Genomic DNA, 22,118 nt, shown 5'->3' on the forward strand with positions numbered 1-22,118 from the left:
TCTTTAGCATTATTAGCATCCTTGTGATTTGAAAGTCGATATAACGAAAAAGAGACGATAAAAGAGACACACTAATCACTATAAATCTTTAATAATAAGAAAATGCAATCATTGCTTGAATTTGAGCCCAGGTTTCTGTATTTTCTTTATTATCTCCTTACTCCAAGAAAATTAATTTTGCGTAAGGGTCCTTGGGTAACTTCGCAGTTGAAAAAACGTTCGATGATCTCTAGAAATAATTTGTATTCAAATGAATTTTAATCATCTTCTAATTGGTTGTTTACAGGTTACGTGCCCTGAAACACATAATATGGAGGTATGTTATGGAGTTTATAGATTGATTTAGGGGTTTACTGATTTGGTCACGCATTCTCATTTAATTTAATATTATGAGACACATAGTACATGAACATTAAGTTATATAAGATTTATTCTAAAATGCATCAAAATTACGTTGACTTAAAACTATTTAAAACGTTGATTTTATATATAAATATACTTTTAGAGATTACGTACGTTTGTGCGTTCTGAAGATAAGTACAAACGTACGTACGTATATATACTTCAGAACGTACGCAGTACCTCAGTGGAGACGTACTTAAACACGTGTTGATATTATTAATAATGTCAACTACACGGTGAACCAATAAGATATAGGAGCATTTGATTGTTCTCACTCATACTTCATATATTGCCCTAAGCTAAATGTTTCTTATTTTATTATTATAATATTTCAAGTGAAACATACGAACGAAGAGCTCTTTTTGCCCGCTCTATACCCTTCATCCTCACCTTTTTTAATATTTTTATTTATTTTCTACTGATTTTTTTATTATTTACCAGACGCGTCTCTCGAAACGGCGTATGGCGTCAAGCGTCGAGACACCCGCGAAACGAAAGGCTGATAGCGAGAAAACTAACAGTGTGAGTTGTTTATTAACAATCTCTAGAAAATGCTTTTTTTGTACACTTAGCTTCTTTCCACCAATTTCCTGGAAGCACTCCTGTTTAGCCTTTATATTACCAATTTTTGAAGTGGAATTTCTTTAGGCGTATAAGGGTAAAATTTTTATGGAACGTCACGAAAATGGCAGCGTTTTTGGCGAAGAAAATTGAGAGAGTGAGACCGGTTGAGAGAAAGTCTGAAAGGGATGATGTGTTATGACTCATATTTACGTATAAGGACTTTAGATGGTGATTCTGTCGCATAACGTTTTGTGCAGTAAACGCATATTTTTATTTATTTATATTATCATTAGCACAGTATACAGTATACGTAATTATCTAATGGTTATCAGACCTTAATATTAATTTAATGGTTTTTTCTTGACAGGATAATACAGGCGTAACCAACGACGACGTAACGTAACGACGATGTGAGTAATTCAAATTTAATAAGCTATTTCATAGATGTTATCGCGGGCTTTGATCGCGGCGACCGAATCAAGAAATTCCGTAACGAAAATAAACCTAAAATGCGATGACGCTATTGGTGCGGCCAATAGGCCTTAGAGCGGGACAGCATACTGCTTATTCTCACACAAACTATTTTAATTTGATCTTGCTTAGCATGTTCTCATTTAGACTAAAACGAGGTGAATGCGCCTTATAAAATTGATAGAGAGGAAATTTCCCACAGAACATGGACATAACAGTAGTACAATTGTCTACGGAGAACGCACCGCCGGATCTGCCACCTGTCGGCGAACTAGAACGAGCACACTTAAGACCTGGAATGCCAGTGTATGCCATGAGGAATATGTTTGGGACATGGGGCAAAGCGCATATCGTTGAAGTCATTGGGGCGTCGGTGAGCTTAGTTTAATTAATTTATCTTAAAATAGTAACTTAATGCAAAGTTTTTTTTTAAATACATCTACAATCGGCTATCAGCCATAATCAGATATTCTCTGAGGTTAATTTGCATGAATGCAAAGTATGTAAAAATGTTTATGAAAGTTTGTATAGTTTAAATGATTTTGGAATCATGGCGGTAACAAAAGTTGTACGTACGTACGTAGGAATACGTGAACTGTAGTTTGTACGAAACTTTCGTTGATAGTATTGGTGAGCCATTTGTGCCAGTCTAACAAATACTGTTACGGCAATCGAACCACCCTGTTGACAAGAAATATCTACTTTTGTTACAGAGTTCGCCATTTTCCATGTGTCGTATCAAATTCGATAAGTCCCAGAAGAATGTGTATAAGACGCTCAGCGCACGAAATTTGGCTTATTGCGAACCAGCCAATGCGAGGATGACTATTGGTAAGTTGAATACTATTTGTATCTATCTGATTCATATTTAAACTTAGTGTTAGGAGTAAAAGCATATAATAAAAAATAAATAAATCAGTGGCGCTACAACCTATTTAGGTCTTGGCCTCAGATTTCTGAATCTTTTCCATGATCATTTTTAAATCTAATGGGCAAGTAGGTAATCAGCCTTCAGTGCCTAACACGTGGCCGACTTTTTGGGTCTAAGACATGTCGGTTTCCTCACGATGTTTTCCTTCACCGTTCGAGCAAATGTTAAATGCACACATAGAAAGTCCATTGGTGCACAGCCGGGGATCGAACCTACGACCTCAAGTATGAGATTCGCACGCTGAAGCCACTAGGCCAACACTGCTCCTTCTCAGGCATCTAATAAAACCGAGCCTAATACTATTTGCTAGTAAAAGTTATACTACATTGCCAGAACGAAATATTTAATTCCGTCATCGGATTTTGAGGCAGAATACGAAATGCCTGTTCCACAATTAAGAGCTTTTTGAGGCACTTGGGTTGGGAACACTACTGCTAGCTCCTGGCATTGCAGGTGTCTATGGGCGTCGGCTATCAATTCAAAGTGACCCATACCCATACCTAGCTTGCTCGTTTGCCTCCTGCCCACAAAAACTATTGCTGCACATGAAACGCTGAAAATAATTTTATTTCGATAATTTAAGCCATCTTTAATAGTATTGTTGCCACGTAATTGGTCTATTAGTAGGTATATGCACACATGGATAACATTTTGATAGATAACCAGAGATAATCAAAGTGACATTTGACAACTGACAACTTCAAAAGATCACCACAGACTTTTGTTTTTAACGTTTATTAGCGAAGCAGCAGGTTTAAGGTGAGTTAAATCTATTGTAGGTACACGGGTCATAGCGCTGTTTCAAGGATCTGTTGAGGTTGGAAAAGACAGCAAGCTACGAGAGAAGTTCTATTCTGGTATTGTGGCTGAAGTCCCTAATCCTGTTAATAGCTTCAGGTAAGAGTTTTAATATCGTCCAATACAGAACATATGTATTGGACGATATTTGACTTAGTTATCTTCGAAGAGTGTAGATCTGTGAGAGAAAATTTACTTAAATGAATTAACGAGTCTTTCGCAATAGAAAGACAAATCCAATGATGCAGCCGTGATTTAAACGCACGAACTCGATTAGAGGCTCATACTATGTTTTATATAATATGTTGTATATATACTTTGTATTTCATTTATCATTTGTAAAAATAGTATCTATTTGCTCTTACTATAAAACTAAATTATCCTTCTTCAAGGTTTATTGGTAATATATTACAGATATTTAATATTCTTTGACGATGGCTACGCCCAATACGCGACCCATGCCGACACGCGTCTCGTCTGTGAATATTCCACTCAAGTGTGGGAGGAAGTTCATCCATTTTCGCGACTCTTTGTGAAGGCCAACGAGACAATTAAGACTGAGTGGAAGGGTGAGTTACAAAGCATTAATATAGTATACTAGCTGACCTGGCAAACGTCGTTATGCCATGTATATAATTTATATTTAAAAAATAGGGGTTGATAGTAGTTGAAAATTTAGGGTTGTATGTATTTATTAATGGTATATCATAAAAAAAATCTAAAAATTAAAAAAAAAAATTGGCTGGACTACCCTTAACATTTAGAGGAATGGAAAAATAGATGTTGTCCGATTCTAAGACGTACCCAATAAATTATATAATTAGAAAGTTTTTAAGTGGTTTATTTATAGAATAATATAATTTAAATCATGATTTTGAAAAGTTTGAAAATATTTTAAGTTAACCATAGCAGTTGTGTGGGCCTGGGTATCCGGAAGCTATATACAGGATGCTCCCTTCCCTCGGTAAAATAATTTGCGCTGGGCTGTCACGTGTCAGTATAATAAAAGGAATCCAGCAGTCGATAAGACTAAAACTAGCACTTAACACGGTGACATGTCTCACTCCAAACCATGGATCCTTAAAAAATGATGAATAAAATGCAGTACGGTTTGCGGTCTATACGCGACGACGGTTAAAATTTAACTATATCTACCCTCTCCGGTTCGTGTGTCAAAGTCAAAATCGATAATTGTCATCCTTCTTTGACTGACACTGATTTTGCGTGAACAGCAGTCTTGTTTACGAGCGCGATAAATGCATATATCTAAAAATAGTTCTTCAACTTATTTTTAACTCGTCTTTATGTCATCTAGAAAAAAGTGTTCTATTAATTTTATTTAATTACTTACAGACAAATGGTGGCCATCAAAGGTTGTCAAAGTAGATGCGTCGCTAGTTCTAGTGCAGTTTCTAATGGGTGAATCTAAGGCTAGGCTGGAATGGATTTATCGTGGTTCCACTAGACTCGAACCCCTTTACCGCGAGATTCAGGCTGCGGGTAGACAGCGGCAGAGAGCTATGCCGCGACCGCAAACGGTTTCGAGGGTATTTCATCAGTTATTCTACCGTCTTAATTTTCTATTTTTTTTTTAAATTTAAGTCATTACTAAACCCCGTTATATACGCTCAGTTGGGGCATAGTAATGGGGCAATTTCTAAAATAAAAAATAAAAAAATTAAATTAGTCCATAAAAACTACATTGATTTACTCACTCAATAATCTATCAAAAGATATCAGATTTATTAAATAAATAAAAGTGAAAGATTTTATTATTGTATACATTTTTTTTTATAATAAATTAACACATTTTTTTTCAAATTGTATGAAGTCAAACGTGGCCTGCTTGTAAAAATCCGTTTAAAAAATGACAATAATTTTTGACCGCTACAAATGTATCTAACTTAAAAACTAGTTCTTTGTAATCAAATTCAATTCAATTCGTAATCATTTATTCATATAGGTAACACAATGTACACTTATAAACGTCAAAAAATAAATATTTCTAATTTTATATTTATTGCCAGTTCTCAAATTAAGCACTTAGAATGGAAGAGAAGAACTCTCCGCCACTATATTAAAAACAAAGAATTGTCCTCTTCATCACCATTTTAACTGCCTCCAAACTAAGAGTAAGATAACGGGGTCTAGTTATTACGTATACATATACGTAGTACGTATGTCCTTGGGTACTACAATTCGTGACACAATTTTGTTTTTATTCAGAAGAGGTTTTTATACCAGTACTGCTGAATAAAGATATTTTTCCGGGGCTCTCAGCAAAGTTATATTCTAATTACGGATAATTTTCAACGGTTTTACGGGTACAGTAATAAAACCCAGGACAGAATCTTTGCCATAATCATACCTGTATAGGTAAATTTAAATATGTTTTATTTTTAGCCAAATATGCCGATTGTGGAGTACATGCGATCAGATGAACAAAAGTCGACGGAGTTACAGAATATCAAAGATATTAATAATGAGGTATATTGCAAAGCTATTTTAATTTTAAACAAAAAAAAATTTTTTTCTTTATTTTATTTTTATATTATAATTTAGATATATGTATATATTTTTAATTTTAATTTAATCTATAGGCTTATTAAATGTTTGATTTGAAATAATGGGTAAAAGTTTGTACCTATCCGTATTTAAGCTTTTTTTAAACAAATGACACAATTTTTGACAAACACATTTGTAGGAATTACTATTTTATTTTTTAATATCCATATGTTAAATCTTCGTATCTACTGCCACTGATTTAAAGGTGCCATAAATATGTTCACTTGTACTGGAAGCTACCTTCCCTCAGGATCTACGTCGCCAACGCGCAGTAGCGAAGAAGTCGACAGCCACGCCCACGCCCCCACCAGTGTCGAACCCCACACCCATAAAGCTAGACAGCTTCTATAGTCGAGTCGTGGTAAGCTTCTACTTTAAAAAACTTGGATTTTTTAATACAAAAATATGACACGTACGTATCAACGTATACGTACTAACTAAAGTGGTTACTACTTATCAAACTCATGTTAGATCTATTGTTGGATATGAGACCCTATATTTTTGAGTTAAAGTCCATTTTTAAATGACAGCCTTACATTATTTCCTTTAGTGAAATGAAGCTAGAACGTTATTACAAGGTTCTTAATTATTCATTTTTTATTTAGTATAACTTTTTTGACTTCTTTGTCCAATTTATCCATATTCGTAAAAGAATGCAATAATTTCGAAAAAGGTCCTGGCTAAATTCATATTAGGTTTTTAATAAGAACGTCATCGGCTGTCACGACTATCGGTTTTTACGATCAAATATTAGTTGTCCCTTCGCTGTCGTTATAACATTTTTGACTGTAGTTCAATTTATTGTATTTCCAGTACTATACTCCAAAAAAAGCAGTGCGTCCATACAAAATATCCGCGAATCACGTCTGTGGACCGAATTGTAAGAGAAAAGATGTCATGTCGTTGAAGGATCTTCTCACGTACAATCCACTCGCAAAACCACTGCTCAGTGGTTGGGAAAGGTTGGTTGAAATTTTCTTTAGGTAAAGACTTTATTTTATAGTATTTATTTATATAAAAAATAAAAAAAAAATAAAAAAATACGTTTATTTTGGAACATAAGATCATCTAGGTATCACTTATTCCACGTCAATCAATTCGAACTTGTAGGCATCCCTACTCATCGGCAAAGACAGAGGGCGTAGGCCGAGAGAAAAAGCCGGCGTAAAAAGAGAATAAATTAAGATAAATATAATTAAGACACAATCACAATTCACAAGGCCCAGAAAGGATTATCTTGATTATTTATCCTATATTTCATATTGTGTACAGGCAAATAGTCCGGTCAAAATACGACAAACGCGTAATGTATCGCGCGCCTTGCGGACGTCGTATACGTAACATGGAGGAACTGTTGCGTTATCTGCAAACGATCAAATCGGATATGGGCGTGGATCTGTTCGACTTTGGACCTAACACACATTGTTTGGCCGAATTTGTTATCAATAAGTACGTCGTTTCTAAGAAGGTGAGTGATGAAAGAAAAATTGTTTTTTTCTTTCCCTTAATTGTCATTGGTTTTAGATATGATACACTAAAATGGTGTTAAAACTTGTTTATATATTTAAGTAATGCTTGTACTGTAAATTTATTTTTGTTAATTCTAACTGAGATTCTTTTGTAATCGTGATTTCTGCATGCTTTTGATTCTTCGTAAGCAATTTCTCCTAGAAAACTAGAAGCCTAGAAAAAACTTTAGGTAATATCTAATTTGTGAATTGTAGGTTTTTATCATACCCTTCTTGTTGTACGTGTATATAAATAAATTAATATATTATATGCCAAGACTGCATACATATATACAAATTTCTACAACAATAAAGTTGAAATAACTACGGATTAATTTTAATCTACAGAATTGACTTGATACGCATTCTAGGATCTATCGAATGGCAAAGAGAACGTGCCGGTCCCGTGCGTGAATTTCTACGATGGTTCGCTGCCTGAATTCTGTGCGTATAGCACGGAGAGGACGCCGACAGCGGGAGTACCACTCAACTTGGACCCGGAGTTTCTATGTGGGTGTGACTGTGAAGATGATTGTGAGGTACGCCTGGAATTGACAGTGTTTCAAGGCCAGAAGTATAAGCCATGCGTATAAGTTCGTGCCTACGTACAATGTGCACATACTAGCGTACGTCGTACGTAAAATATACGTCGGACATTGAATTTGAAAATGTTTTTTTTTTTTCAATTTAACTAACGGAACTTTACAAAATTCCAACTGTAACATCTTATTATTCTATTTTAATGCATGAAATATTCTTATTAATATTACTAACAAACAAATATAAGAATGAGAAATATCTTAACCATAACAGTGAGCATAATATAAATAAATACATTGTAATATTTAAGACATCGATACTGTGGACAATAGGGATATAATCTATATGTCGTAGCCAACTAGCTTAAGTAAGTCTAGCCCGTTGGAGACTTTGATGGTGTTTTCCAAAATTTAATGAAAATCAACAAGTACAGTGGAGGACAATAATGATGTGTAGCTATAACTAACTCGAGTAATTTCATTTTTTAATTTAATATTTTTTGCGTCAGATGGTTTACTTTTCTGCTACATGGTCACATCGTGCGAATGGCCTAAATTTAAGCCAGCTAGTTTTTTGCATGCAAACGCTACAGCTAAATTTATTTCAGTTGAAAGGCTAGGCTGTTAATTGAACGGCTTATTAAGCTAGGTGACTGCGTCATACACACCCGATGACATAATTTTAACACTCCTGTTTAAAGAAATATATATGAATGCAAAGTAAATGGTGCTTTATGTATTTTATAACTGTTTTTCAGGACAAAACGAAATGTGCCTGCTGGAAGTTGACGCTAGAGGGAGCTAAAACTATCGGAATAGAGGGAGAAGATGTTGGTTATGACTACAAACGCTTGCCTGAACCATTGCGTACAGGCATTTACGAGTGTAACTCTAGGTAATCAGAAAGCGGAACCCATATGTAAAGTGGGATATCTAACATTTCAATTGAAGGATGTCATACTACACAGAAAAAATATAATTCTAAAATTGCTATGTATTGCAGATGCAAGTGTAAATCGACGTGTTTAAATCGAGTCGTTCAACATCCATTACAATTGAAATTGCAGGTAAGTTAAAGCAAAATATATAAATATTTCATACTGACTGTTTTGGTCCTTCGAAGCAGAATGTTCTGCAATTGCAAACCAACTATTCTTATAATGGTTTCAACAGTTTCGTGTAAACTAAGTTTTAAGTTTAATGTTATTATCCTTTATAAAAGTGTAATATTAAAACTGAAGTATTTCCGAACCAATTTGACTTAGGGTCCTTCAAGAAAAGAACGTACCAATTTATAAAAGTAGAAAAACACTCTTCACTCACTCGCGAGTGGTTTGGCATTGAATGTGCATGGGCAGCAGTATCAGTTAACATCAGGTGAGCCTTCTGCTCGTTTGCCCCCTGTTTTAACAAAAAACCCACGTGAAAATTTAGGGCTGATTTTTAATTCTAAATGTGGCTCTTCACAAATAGTCAAGTCAAGTTAGGTTAGGCTAATTAAATTTTTTTCTATACAGGTTTTTAAAACTCCGAATAGAGGCTGGGGAATTCGGGCTTTAAATGATGTTCCCAAGGGTTGCTTTATCTGTATTTACGTTGGAAATCTACTTACAGACGCTACTGCCAACCTGGTGAGTAGAACAGATTGCTAACATAACATTTTCCTCTGCATATTATGTTATAGTGCGATCGAATGTTTTTTTAAATAATAATAATAATATATAATAATATATTTATTTTTATTTTCTCACAAAAACAAAAACATATACAATAATTGTCATTCTTATTTGGATCACTGCTATTGCTTAAGTGAGACTGATGCCTGTTAAAGGTTGTGCACCTGTGTTACAGGTCATCAGGCCTCCACCACTTCGGATCGACAAAATGATTATATGTAAAGAATAGACAATTATATTAATTATAAGGAAACCACATGGTGTATGCGTGTGTGTTTGTGTATGTGTGTCTGTGTATGTGTGTGTTCTGAATAATTGACGTAAAAATATTGCACAATTATACTCCAAATAATTATTAACTAAAATTTACATAAAATTTGTGTCAAACTTTATGCTCAACTATTTAGTTATGATAAGCATTTTCTCGGTAACCTCATAGTTTAAGTCCAATAGCCACAGTGTTACCGTCTTCTTGCACTCATTTTTTGTTAGGGGATATATGGAGAGAGAAGTGTTGACCTTGTTATATAAGTAATCACCCAAAAAACAGAAGAATTTTTGAGCAAAGCTTGTGCGAAAGGGTTTTGTATGGCACAGTGCATTTTTTCTACGCTAATAAGCGTAGAAAAAATGCACTGTGCCATACAAAACCTAAAAAACTCATTGAGGTGTGGGTCATATTTGAGAAGTGAGTGTTTGCGTAGTATTATAGTGAGAACCTTCCAATGTTTGTAAGTCTCTGCCGTGGGATACATGAACGGAAGGAAAGCGCTTACCTTACCTTACCTTTAAATATGTACAACTTAAATCTAAAGTATTTAATGAAGCGGGTAATCAAAATTTGCGAATAATCATTGCTATTTATGAAATGAATTTATCTTAATTAAAAAGAATTATTATCTTTGTCTATTCACTTAATTTGAATAAAAAATTAGGGGTTTTTTTCACATTTGAGTCGGTTCGATTCCCAGACGGGATAAGTACAAATTAAAATAAAGTCTTTCAGCAAATTGTCCTATCTACGATATTTAAGTTACTTTTCTTTGGGGTCCCATAGTCTAGGGACGCCTTGGGTAAAGTAATAATAATAAAGTGAGTGTACGCACGCACAGAAGTAAAATTTTGTAAATTAATTATTCCTATGGCAGTAGTACCAGTATCTAATCACTTCATTACAAATATCTATCTTCAGTTTACTAACTGTAAACATCCTAATTATATTATAAATAAATTTAAAAAATCTGGGTTTTCTGCACAAGGCGTTATGCGACAGAATTGCCATCTATCGTTCTAGTATGTACCTACAAAACTAATAAATAAACTAATATAGTAATTATTTCCTCTATCTCCCTTCTCTCTTTCAATCGGTCTCTATTCCTTTTCTTCGACAAAAACGCTGCACGTCTTCGTGACGTTCCGTAAAAATTTTACCCTCCTGCGCCTATAGAAGTTTCACTTCACTAAGTAACAAGTACCTTATTAGGTCTTCCTAAAAATATAAGTTATAACAAATACCACTTAAAAAATTGTTTCGGTAACATATCTCAAAACATTTAAATTAAAAAAAAACTTGTATGGAATTTTTAGGACGGTTTAAACGAGGGCGATGAATACTTGGCCGAGTTGGACTACATAGAGGTCGTGGAGCAGACAAAGGAAGGCTACGAAGAAGATATCCCGGAATCCATTAAGGCTCTAGATAAGGTAATTATAGATAGCATTTGTTTCTTTGTGTTTTGAAAGCAAAACGTATTAAGCGCCACTTTCGCATTTCGAAGTTCATACACAACATTTATATACAAAACTTATATACTTCATATAGCAACCCACAAAACGAATTTTCTTAGCCCAACGCTTTTTCTCCTTCCGAGGCCAATCTTTAACCACTTACTTAAAAACGATATTCTTACTAATTGTATTTTAAAACTCACATTACCTATATAAATATTCTTATTGTTTAGATGTGTAAAGATAGTTTAATTTTAAATTGTGTTATGTAGAAATTATTGTCAAGTACAGTTAACAAGTCAAAAGTAAAAGAATGGCTGCCCACAACACATGGAATCCTAGTTTGGGAGCTAGTGTACTTTATTTTACTTAAATATCCTGTTATTGTGTATAATAAAGGTTTTTCTTCCTTTAAAAGGCCCACAACTCACTTGCGAGTATTCTGTCAATGTGTACATGTGCGTATAACTTAATATCTAGTTTAATGTCATCTCCAAAATGCTCTAATAGAAAATCCCGATCTAGTTAAGATTTTTATTATTATTTTTATCGATAGATAAACTATACATTTGATGATTTATCTCTTGATTCGTGCTAGCTTTAATCACTATGGTCAGTTTGCGGTAAAATATATAACAGGCATTAAGTCTTCTTAGTTACGGCAACGTTTTAATTTAACTGCAATTTTGACTTTAAAAATACTAGATAGAGAGGTTCAAAAGCTTCCGAAAAAAGTTCCGAAACACATCTAGAACGTATTTATGTCTTCATTCGATCAGTGGTTTCGGGCCCACTACATGTGAATCGTTTGACAATGACAAACAACATTGCTTTATATTTATAAAAAATCAAGCAGAAATTTAAAAAAAATGTCTAAACAAGAAATTCAGTTACTTTCAACTCATTAAAATATTTGCGTTACTTGTAGGCCCGTTTTTTTGTATATTTGCATGGTGCGCCAAGACTTTTGAGATTTTAGGGCTTATATGACAGAACACTTACAGAAAGAAAGTACTAAAACATCAGACGAGAGTGAGACTGAAGAGGAGGAAGAAGAAGAAGAGGAAATGAAGACTCAGAGCGAGGATGAAGAGTTCAAACCTGTTGGCTACTCACCCATACCTGAGGCCGTACAGTTCAAGTAAGTTGTACGGGATATGTGCAAGGGAAGGGCTGATTTTAACATCTTAGTTTTGCGAAATACTAGTTATAGTAAAAAGTAGTAGTAGTGTGAGTAATGTGGGTAGTGTGAGTGAGTAGCTATATTCTAGAAATGCCACGTTCAATATAGGACCGTTATTATAATTACTAGTATCATTAGTAATTAACTATATGTATAACTAGACCACCATACTACATTAAAAAAACTAGTTAGAAACGGAGACAAGAAAGTGTATGTAATATCTTTATATTATATATTTGCTCTTTAATACAACTCTGCTGAACGTGTGTATGTATGTCACTGAAGTCCTCTTAAACGGTTGGATCGATTTGAATGTTTTTTATATGCGTTTGGGAGACACACAATTGCTGTCTTCCGCGCTGCACCCGTGGGTGGCGCCGGGAGCCCCGTTACGCCCGTGGGCTTGCGGGGGGTATCAGTTTCGCGCCCCGCTCAAGGGCGGGGTGGTCGTTGTGGCGGGCCTGGAGCGGCCCTGGGTCTTTTAGTTGCTATGTAGCGTCTTGGCTGCAATGTTGTTGTGTGTCAGCGGGGGTGGAGAATGCGTAGGTACTTCTTTAGGAATCGGAGTCCTCCTCGCGCACTAGCTCGCGCGGGAAGGATCGGCGGTGGTCGGGAGGCCTGGTGTGGAGCGGGGCGAGATTCTGGAGGTGCTGGAAGCCGGAGGCGTCCGCACGCTCGAACATGCGTCTCGCCAGCGCGCTGATAAAGTCATCCAGGCTCTCCTGTTTGAGGTCACGTTGAATGGTGGTATTCCTTACGTAGCGCGGCGCGTTGACTATACGCCGCAGTGTGGTACTCTGCACGGCCCGCAACCGACGTCGGTGCGTCTCGGCCGCAAGCGCATACCACGCGGGCGCCGCGTACGTAAGGTGCGGTCTGAGGTATTGCTTGTAGAGCGCCAGTTTGCGCTTTATAGGCAGCGACGACTGGAGCACAGGGCGTAGTTTCACGGCAACCGCCTTTGCGCGGCCCGTGGCTGCAGCGATGTGGTGGCGCATTGTGAGGCCTCGGTCCAATGTGACGCCTAGGTAGGTTGCTTTGGGGCGCCACTGGATCTCGACCCCTTGTAGCTGGAGCGGTGGCGGGAGGTGTCGCCGGCCAAAGACTATGGCCTGGGTCTTGGCGGCATTTGCGGTCAGGCGCCGCTCAGCCAACCAGGCGGGAAGGGCATCCAGCGACCTCTGCAGCTTGACGCCTGCGTAGCGCGCGTTGAATGCCGTTGCGATGTAGGCGGTGTCGTCCGCAAACAATGACACCGCACACCCCGCAGCGACTGGAACATCATCGGTATAAATAGAGTACAGGCTCGGTGACAAGCAGCTGCCCTGCGGGACCCCCGCGGTGATCGGCCGGCAGCTCGACTTCACCCCCTCGACGGAGACGTGGAACCGCCGGTCGAGAAGGAAGGAGCGGATGATAGCCACCACGCGCCGCGGGATGTCGGAAGCGAGGAGCCTGTGCACAAGTCCCGCGTGCCAGACCCGGTCAAAGGCTTTCTCCATGTCGAGAAATACTGCAGCCGCCGCCTCTTTCTTGTTAAGAGCGGCGGTGATGTCGTGCAGTACTCTCGACAGCTGGAGGGTGGTGGAATGTTCACTTCGGAATCCAAACTGTTCGGGCCTCGGAGTAAAGTGTCGCCTGATTGTCGGCAGCAACATGGCCTCGAACAGCTTGGATTGCGTGGCGAGTAATGAGATAGGGCGATAACTCGCCGGGTCGAAGACGCTTTTGCCCTTTTTGGGCAACATGATAACTTTTGCCTCCTTCCAGGCTTCGGGGAAGTGTGCGGTCCGGAGGATCGCATTGAAGAGACGCATAAGCGTCACCACCGCACGGTGGGGCAGGTGACGCAGTGCTGCGTTTGTGATACCGTCTGGGCCGGGGGCCTTCCTGAGCTTGAGCCGCGCTGCTTGTTTCTTGACGGCGCTCGGCGAGAAGAACAGCACCTCTTCGTCTGCCGGTGGAGGGGCGCCCAGCTGCTCGGCGACGGCGGTCTCGACCTCTAGCGCACGGGCTGGGTCCTCCGCAGGGTTAGGGGAGAACTGGTGTTGAAGGTGGTCCGCGAACAGCTCGGCGCGGCCCTCGGCGTCGTAGCGCAGTGTGCCGTCTGGGTGTCGCAAGGGGCGGATGGGGTCGGCTGTGCCACTGAGACGCCTGCAAAGGCGGTGCAGCCGTACCCAATCCGTGCTGGCCTCATCAAGGCCGCGGTCCCACGACTCGGAGGCGTGGTCGTTGAGTGCAGCCTTGACCCGATCGGCGAAGGCGTGCAGTTCTGCACGCATGCGCGGACAGCGGGTCTGTTGCCAGCGTCGACGTAGGGCGCGTTTGCGGCGGATGAGCGCCAGCAAACGGGGCGGCAACTGTTTGTACGTGGCTGGTAGAGGACGCTCGGTGGTAGCTGCGTCCAATGCACTCTGTAACAGTGTGGTAAAGGATGCAGCAAGTTCGTTAATAGCCGCTGGGGTGACGGGTGGGCGCGGCTGGGGTGCGTCATTTAGGGCTCGCTCGAAGACCCTCCAGTCAATGCACTTCCGGCGAAGCGGTGTATGAAGTATCATGTTCGGTGAGGAGTTCACCAGAGTGACAACCACGGGAAGGTGATCGGACCGGAACTCGTCGACGATCACATCCTGCGTCATCTGGCACGTCAGTCCCTGGTGGACCACGATGTCAATGGTGTCCTCTCTGTGGCTGGCTTGATCGGGGTAGTGTGTCGGCACGTCTGGGCCGGACACTGAAAAGTCCAGCGTCTCGGCGTCGTGCAGCAGGCGCCTACCCCTCGGGTTTGAAGTTCTCGAGTTCCACGCCGGGTGCTTCGCGTTCCAATCCCCAGCTATGACGCAGGGATGGGCGGCAGCGAGGAGCTCTTGGAGATCTGTTGTGGTATACCGATTGTTGGGTGGCGCGTAGACCGCGAAGAATCCAGTGGGGCGACCTGCGAGTTGTAGCTCCACGCCGAGGGCATCGCATTCGGTTACCACCACATCTGGCAGCAATCTGTGTGGTATCCGGCGTCTCACCATGACCGCCAAACCACGGTAGGCGTAACCACGGGCGTCGACACGGTGCTGGCGGTAGACTTCGTAACCCGGCATGCGGAGTCTAGCTGTGGCGGCTAGGTGCGTCTCGCTGACCAGGGCGATGTCGATGTCCTGTGAGCTGAGTACATGTTTTAGATATGTGACCTTACCCGCGAGGCCACGCGCATTCCAGTGTAGGAGCCGGAGGCCCCCCATCATCGTCGACTGCGGCCTCGGGTTGGGCCCTTGAAGGCCGATGCCGCTCTCCTGAAGAGCGCGGCTGGGTTGTCCCCGGCTTGTACAGCCTGGAGAATATTGGCGATCGCCGACAGCGCCTCCTCCATTTGTGGCCGGCGCGCGCGGGACCTGGTGCGCGAGCGCGAAGATGGTGCTGTGCGAGGTGGTGCAGTGGCAGCGCGTTCATGAGCTGGTGTAGGTGTAGTAGCTGCGGTGGCGGCGCGGTTGGCGACGTCGGTGGTGACTGCATGGAGCGCGGCAGCGCGGCTTGCCTCCTGAGCGGCAAGCGAGGGTGGAGCACGACCTCGTCTGCGGCCACCACGTCTTGTGCGGTGCCGCACGGTGATGAAGTCGTCCACTTCGCCTGTAGGGGCGACGCCAGACGTCGAAGGAGCGGCCGCTGATGTCGCACTCGCGGTCTGCTGAGAAGTTTCTTTTTGTGGTTGCTCGTGGCGTTGGCGCAAGGGGCGAGAGGGCGCAGTTCGGGCAAATGTGCCCGCGCGCCGGTTTTGTTCCTCCTCCTTGCGGACCGGGCACGACGAATGGCAGGCGGGGTGTGGGCCCCCGCAGTTGGCGCAAGTCGCCGGCACGTCCCTCGGTCTCGTGCAGTCCGCCGCGCGATGCTCCCCTGCGCAACGAACGCACGCCATTCGTCGATGACAATTAACCGAAGAGTGCCTAAACGATTGGCAACGATGACACTGTGCAGGGCCCTGCTTCCCGCGCCAGGCTTCAATCGTTACCCCTGTCATGTAAAGCAGCTCGGTTATACTGTAAATGGCAGGGGTGATGTCAGGTGTTCGCCGCAGGACGGCGAGAAAAATGCACCCTGGTCGACCTTTTCTGGCACGAATTGGGCGTATGTACTCAGGCTCGTATCCAAGGGCTCGTAGCGCCTGGGCCAGTTCCTCGGGGTCGGTGGTGACTGGTATTCCCCGGATCGCCACCTTGAGGTCCTGCTCCGCTGGAAGAGAGTATGAGAACCAAGAGACCCGGCGGTCCTCCTTCTCCAGGTCTGTGAGGTAGCGCTGGACCACCCGGTATTCGTCAGCTGTTTCGGGAGATATACGGTAGCCCTTACCGTATGCCCTGGTGTTGGCGGAACGTCCAAGCAGTTGGCTGATCCTCCCCAAATGATGTACATAATTGGGGAGAAACTCGATCACAATGGGCGGATATGATGGCTTCTTCGGGGCCACAGGGGCCCTGGGGGGCTGTGCGTGGACCGTAGGTGCGGTCACCATCGCTGCGTATGAGGAGGGCGCCACCAGCGCAGGGGCGGCGTCGTCGTCAGCAGGAGCAACGGGAGCAGCAGGTCCAGGTGAGGCACCGGTGGCACCAGGGGGTGCGTTGGCGTTCCCCGCCCTGCCAGCCAAAGGGGCGGCGGGTGGCGGAACAGTTAAAGGTGGCGGCTGGACTGGAGGTCCCAGGTCAAGGCGGCGACCTGGCGCCAGCCGAGGGTCCCCAGTGGAACCTGGAGTAGCTGCTGTGGGTGCCACAGCACATGGGCGCTTTGCCACAGACTCACCTTCCGAGCCGGGGTCAACGGCTGAAAACGGGCGGCGTACAGGGGTGGCAGGGGTGCGCGCTGGGAAGCGACACTCGTCGCGAATCAGCGCCAACTCCCGCTGCTCGGCTTCGGTGAGCGGCGACTCTAATATACCGCTGTTGCGTAGCGCTTCTTCACGCGATTTTGCGTACCGGGCCATAGCGCGCAGCATCCCGCGCGACGCGAACGAGCATGCGGCTGACTGAGCCAAAAAGATCAAGTCTGACTCGAATGCCGTCCGCGGCGAAGACGCGGCACTAGTACCCGGGTCGCGATCGAGCATTCGCAACAGTTCGTCAATACCAGAACACTCACTATTTGTTACGGACGCGCGGCGTTGGCACACGGCCCGCGTCTCGGTGACATGCGGCGATGTCTCGGAATGTACAAATGACGTCACAGTAGACACAATTTGTTGCGGGGCCCGCGGGGCGGGCGGGTCGGATTGTATGACGCTATCGGTGGCGCGAGGCGATGACTCAACGCTCAGGAATGCGGTCTCGGCCGGCGTAACGTCGGTGGCACGCCGCGATATCGCCGCTCCGTTTGATGACGTCACGGCCGACGTAGCGACGGAAACTTGCGGGGTGCGGTGAGGGAGGGCTATGCGTACCGTTTTCTTAATCCTAGCCGCTGGAGTTAGGTCACGTTTTTGATGCGACGGATGACGGTCCCTGGGGACTTCTAGGGATCGGCTGCGGCTCGTCTGCTGCGAAGCTGGCTCCGCAAAGCTGTACAAGCTTGACGCAGCTTGCTGCTTCGCTGCGGGCGAGCTGTGCGTTGTGTCGCGCACTTGGAATGATGGTCCGGCTGTGGCGGCGGCTGCCTCAGCATCCGCAGGTGGCCTCGCTCGACTGGCATAGGAGCGTGGGCGCTGCGGGCGGGGCGGCTGCTTATCATCGCCGATCTGCGGAGTGCGCTTCATGTTATAAAAATAAAAATAACTTAACTGAAGCCAGGAGGCTGTCACGCACGACCCGAAACTACCGGTACATTGCGCGCTCCACCGCTTTTCCCGAATCCCAAAGGGTTACAGGATAGGCGGCGAGCGGGCGTCACCAAATAGTAGCTTCAGCTGGTTTGTGACTGCACCTCAGGGCAACTATTACGTGCTTTTCAATAAAAGCCGCGATAGTTAATAAAAATAAAATCGGGTCCGAATGCGCGCAATCGACACGTGCGTTGCGTTAGACAGCCGGACGGCGACGTTTGGGAGACGTCCTGTATGGTTTAGATTTACAAATCAGGCCGGCAGATGGCGTTGCAGTCAGTACTCTCATACTTAGTTTAATATATATTATTACTATTCGTTTGAAATATCATGCAGGACAACGTCTGTCAGGTCTGCTATTTTTTTTTTTAATTTTCCTGGTTTCCTCTCGTTAATTCCGCACACAGATAGAAAAATCCAATTCACAATAATCGCGTCGAACAAGCACTGCTGTTAATTTTAACTGGCAATAATTTCATTTGTATGAGTTTATTAATTTTCAGTAAGCGTTTGAGAAAACGAAAGATGGAAGAAGAAAACAAAACAATCAAGACTGAATTGAAACAGGATGAGACGGAAAAAGAAGGGAATGGCGAAGATGGATGTATCACAATCAGTGATGATGAGGAAGGTTGGTTGGTTTTAATTGTATTTTTTAGTATTTGTAGTTAATGGCAATTATTGTTTATTATTTAAAATCAATAATAATTTTAGCTTAATTTATATTAAAATATTACGCGCTAAAGTGTATCTGGAGTAGTTTGACCTGGAATTCCGGGTTTGATACTCGGGACAATTAATATAAAATATGCTAAAATATAGTTATATGATATTAGTTAGTTTTTTTAATGAATCATATTAATTAATTTACAGTTCGTGAGCCGTCCCGTTTTACAGCTGCAGCTGAAATGGGGGACGGTGATTTTGTTTCTAGGCATAGGTGAGTAATTACGCGTTTTAATTTCCTATCTTTATATGTGAGTGTGTATGTCACTGAACTTCTCTCAAACGACTGGACCGATTTTGACGAAATTTTTTGTGTGTGTTCAAGGGGATCTAAGGGGGGAATGGTTTAGATTCACAATTTTGTCCGCTGGACAATGTTTTTTTAATTAATTTTTAATTTATTAGTAGTTGTTGATTTTGGAATGTTTTACATTGGATCTGACATCATTGTGTTATTGTAGACCATGTGCTGGATCGTTAGATATTGTCATAACATTTGAATAATAATTTTCATCAAAATGGTCCAGAATGTTTTAGCTTATTAAAAAAGTTTGAAATTTTCAAATTAAAGACATGTAGACAGGACAACGTCTGTCGGGTCCGCTAGTATACAGTAAAAATCTGTTATAACAACATCGATTACGAGTATCGTAACAGCTGATGACGTTGTTATTAAAAACCTAATAGAATAGAATTCAGCCGGGACCTTTGATTTTGGTCAATATAACCGGTATGTTATTCTAAACGATGTCTTCGTAAACGGTTTTGACTGTACATATATGATTTTTTTTAATAACAATATTTCAAATCTTATAAAAAAATTAATAAAATAAACTAAAAATTAAAAAGTTTATATCTCGGATTCATGAATTGCGAATTGCAAAAGTCATGATTGAGCATAGGATATGGTTAAGAAATTAATTAATTCCAGTTTCTTTTGCATTTGTTAGCGTTTGCTTTGTAATGGGTAGGTCCGGCGGAATCCATTTTTTATTCGGATTCTTTCGGGCACTAATCTAGCACCACGATATAGCTATAAAACTATTTAATCACCTTCATAGAAGTTTTGATCACTGCCGTGATTCTTTCATGGGGAAGGTGAATGAATTTTTATAGGCAAGGTGCCTATATAGCGTAGGCGAGTATTTAGATCATAAGTATGATACCAATTATAAATAACTGATTCTCATGACATCATGTTAATGTTCTTATTATATGACATTGTTATAATTAATCTGACATTTGCATGCCTATCTATATATTATATCTATATATATAATTGTACGACTTTGTATTATCTTAGCAAATAAACCGATTAACAATTGAAACAAAATTGTTTTATAGATCTGTTCGTAAATTATTTGGCGAGGACGAGGCGTGTTACATCATGGACGCTAAGGTGCAAGGCAACATTGGACGATATCTTAACGTAAGTGAGCTTTTCATATACTAGAAAGCACACAGCTGATATGCAAGTTCTTAAAATATATGTAAAAAGTTACCACAGGATAATCAATTTAATTTATTGAACTGGCTTAAATTTATGTTGTTTAAGTTTGCAGCAAAAAAATGGTTGTCTATAACGTCGGTTTTCGGACGATAATTGATTCTTTACTTTTATAAATATAATTGAATCACTTATTGAATTATCACTATTTTGTATGGATACAAAGGAGGAGTGGATCCTCGGACGCATAGGTCGATCCAGAGGAAGAGATTAAGCGGAAAATGAGTAAAGGGGACAATGAGCGTAACCGGACAATGAGTCATATTTTTTCGTCCGTGCATCCTGCCTTTGTCGATTTTTTAGACGTTCTCACGTCTATAATAACTCTTGAACCGTGAACAATGCGTTTTAATGTTATTAAAAAATAATAGATTGTATTAAATTGCGTATACGTCGCTAAATAGCCTTTATTCGATGCGATTACACAATTTATAAAATCCTAGAATACAAATCAAATGGTCAAAGGTCAATTTACTTTCTTTTTTCTCGATTATTGTTTTTAATGTGCTAGTTTTTGCACACAGAAAAATCGAATAGTACAAAGGAGTTTGAATGCACAAGTGAGTGGTAAAAGTGAAGTAACTTTTGTTTCCAGCACTCATGCTGCCCGAACGTATTCGTACAAAACGTGTTCGTTGACACGCACGATCCGCGTTTCCCGTGGGTCGCGTTCTTCGCGAGCACGCACATAAAGGCCGGCAAAGAGCTGACTTGGAACTACAACTATGACATCGGTTCGGTTCCCGGGAAAGTTCTGTACTGCTACTGCGGGGAGACAAATTGTAGAGGACGGCTGTTGTAGTTGGTATGTATCCATTGTTTTTCAATTAAACTTTCCATCGGTACTTTTTTAGTTTTGCTATGTAACTAGAATAAATATTTTTTACAAAGAGGACGTTGAATAATTAAAATATTCCAACTGGAACTAAGATTCATCCAAATGATTTCAGTAGCTTTCGATATGTATAGTTATAGCCGAATATTGTTGACAGTTATTTGAATTATTATTTGCTTGTAACATAAGAGAGAACATTAACACGTAATTGAAAATGGTATTTTTTCTATAATTATTAAGTTATTTCTGACATCAAGGCAAAAAATGTAAAATGTCTTTAGTTTATGATTTAACTAAAAAAATCCGGCTCGAAGGACCGAACCGAGTATAGAAACAAATAAAAACTCATTAATAGACAAAGTTGTTTCCGGGACGAAGGAAGTTAAAAAAATTGATATGAACCATTATTGACGGGTTACTAATATACCTACAATTCTTTGTTTCAGTATTATCTGCATTCACTGCCAATATTTTTAATCTTCATATTTGTGTTGTGACGTCATAATTAGTTAATATTTTCGTATCATAATAATTGTATTAGATTTATTTCCCACTTTCTGACTGGAGAGAATAGCAATTTTTCATTGAATACTTATTGTAACTACATAATAAAAAATGTAGTTAATTATGTACGTTTGCAGCGTTTATAACATCTTTAAAATATAATTTTGTTTTGACATCTTTTCATCCACGATGGCCGCTTGTTTTAGTTGATTAATTATTTACGTTTATCATCTAAAAATATTAAAAATTATGTTTTTTTTAATCAATTGTAATTATTGGAGTATAGGTTTAAAGATATCAATAGTTTTAATCTCTTTTATGTATATACTCTGCAGTTGCCGCCTGACATAAGTACACAGTAAGACATAAATAGAATACATTTTT

General features: G+C 41.0%; 1 protein-coding gene and 1 long non-coding RNA gene across 2 annotated transcripts; both read left to right on the forward strand.

Annotated features, from left to right (window-relative positions):
* The first annotated feature begins 212 nt into the window (after positions 1-212).
* On the forward strand, positions 213-1,351 carry LOC123690485. The gene is made up of 3 exons (XR_006751105.1): positions 213-316; positions 844-924; positions 1,334-1,351. It is a non-coding gene; the product is annotated as an uncharacterized LOC123690485 (long non-coding RNA).
* Positions 1,352-1,642: 291 nt separating this feature from the next.
* Positions 1,643-21,853, forward strand: LOC123690471 (histone-lysine N-methyltransferase eggless). The gene is made up of 20 exons (XM_045633894.1): positions 1,643-1,810; positions 2,151-2,268; positions 3,148-3,265; positions 3,581-3,735; positions 4,520-4,713; positions 5,570-5,653; positions 5,982-6,092; positions 6,545-6,693; positions 7,004-7,199; positions 7,611-7,778; positions 8,537-8,673; positions 8,782-8,845; positions 9,296-9,409; positions 11,042-11,158; positions 12,187-12,323; positions 18,666-18,793; positions 19,036-19,102; positions 20,233-20,317; positions 20,991-21,200; positions 21,677-21,853. Exons 1-19 carry the CDS (start codon positions 1,643-1,645, stop codon positions 21,195-21,197), a joined length of 2,517 nt encoding a protein of 838 aa, XP_045489850.1. The 3' UTR covers positions 21,198-21,200; positions 21,677-21,853.
* The last annotated feature ends 265 nt before the right edge of the window (positions 21,854-22,118 follow it).

This window comes from Pieris rapae, chromosome W, assembly GCF_905147795.1.
Source record: "Pieris rapae chromosome W, ilPieRapa1.1, whole genome shotgun sequence".
Classification (NCBI taxonomy): domain Eukaryota; kingdom Metazoa; phylum Arthropoda; class Insecta; order Lepidoptera; family Pieridae; genus Pieris; species Pieris rapae.

Bases quoted from the DNA above. Each gene is read 5' to 3' on its own strand.
- LOC123690471 (XM_045633894.1), top strand. From the start codon at position 1,643: ATGGACATAACAGTAGTACAATTGTCTACGGAGAACGCACCGCCGGAT. The intron at 9,410-11,041 runs GTGAGTAGAACA...TGGAATTTTTAG, and splicing joins CAGACGCTACTGCCAACCTG to GACGGTTTAAACGAGGGCGA. The intron at 18,794-19,035 runs GTTGGTTGGTTT...ATTAATTTACAG, and splicing joins AATCAGTGATGATGAGGAAG to TTCGTGAGCCGTCCCGTTTT.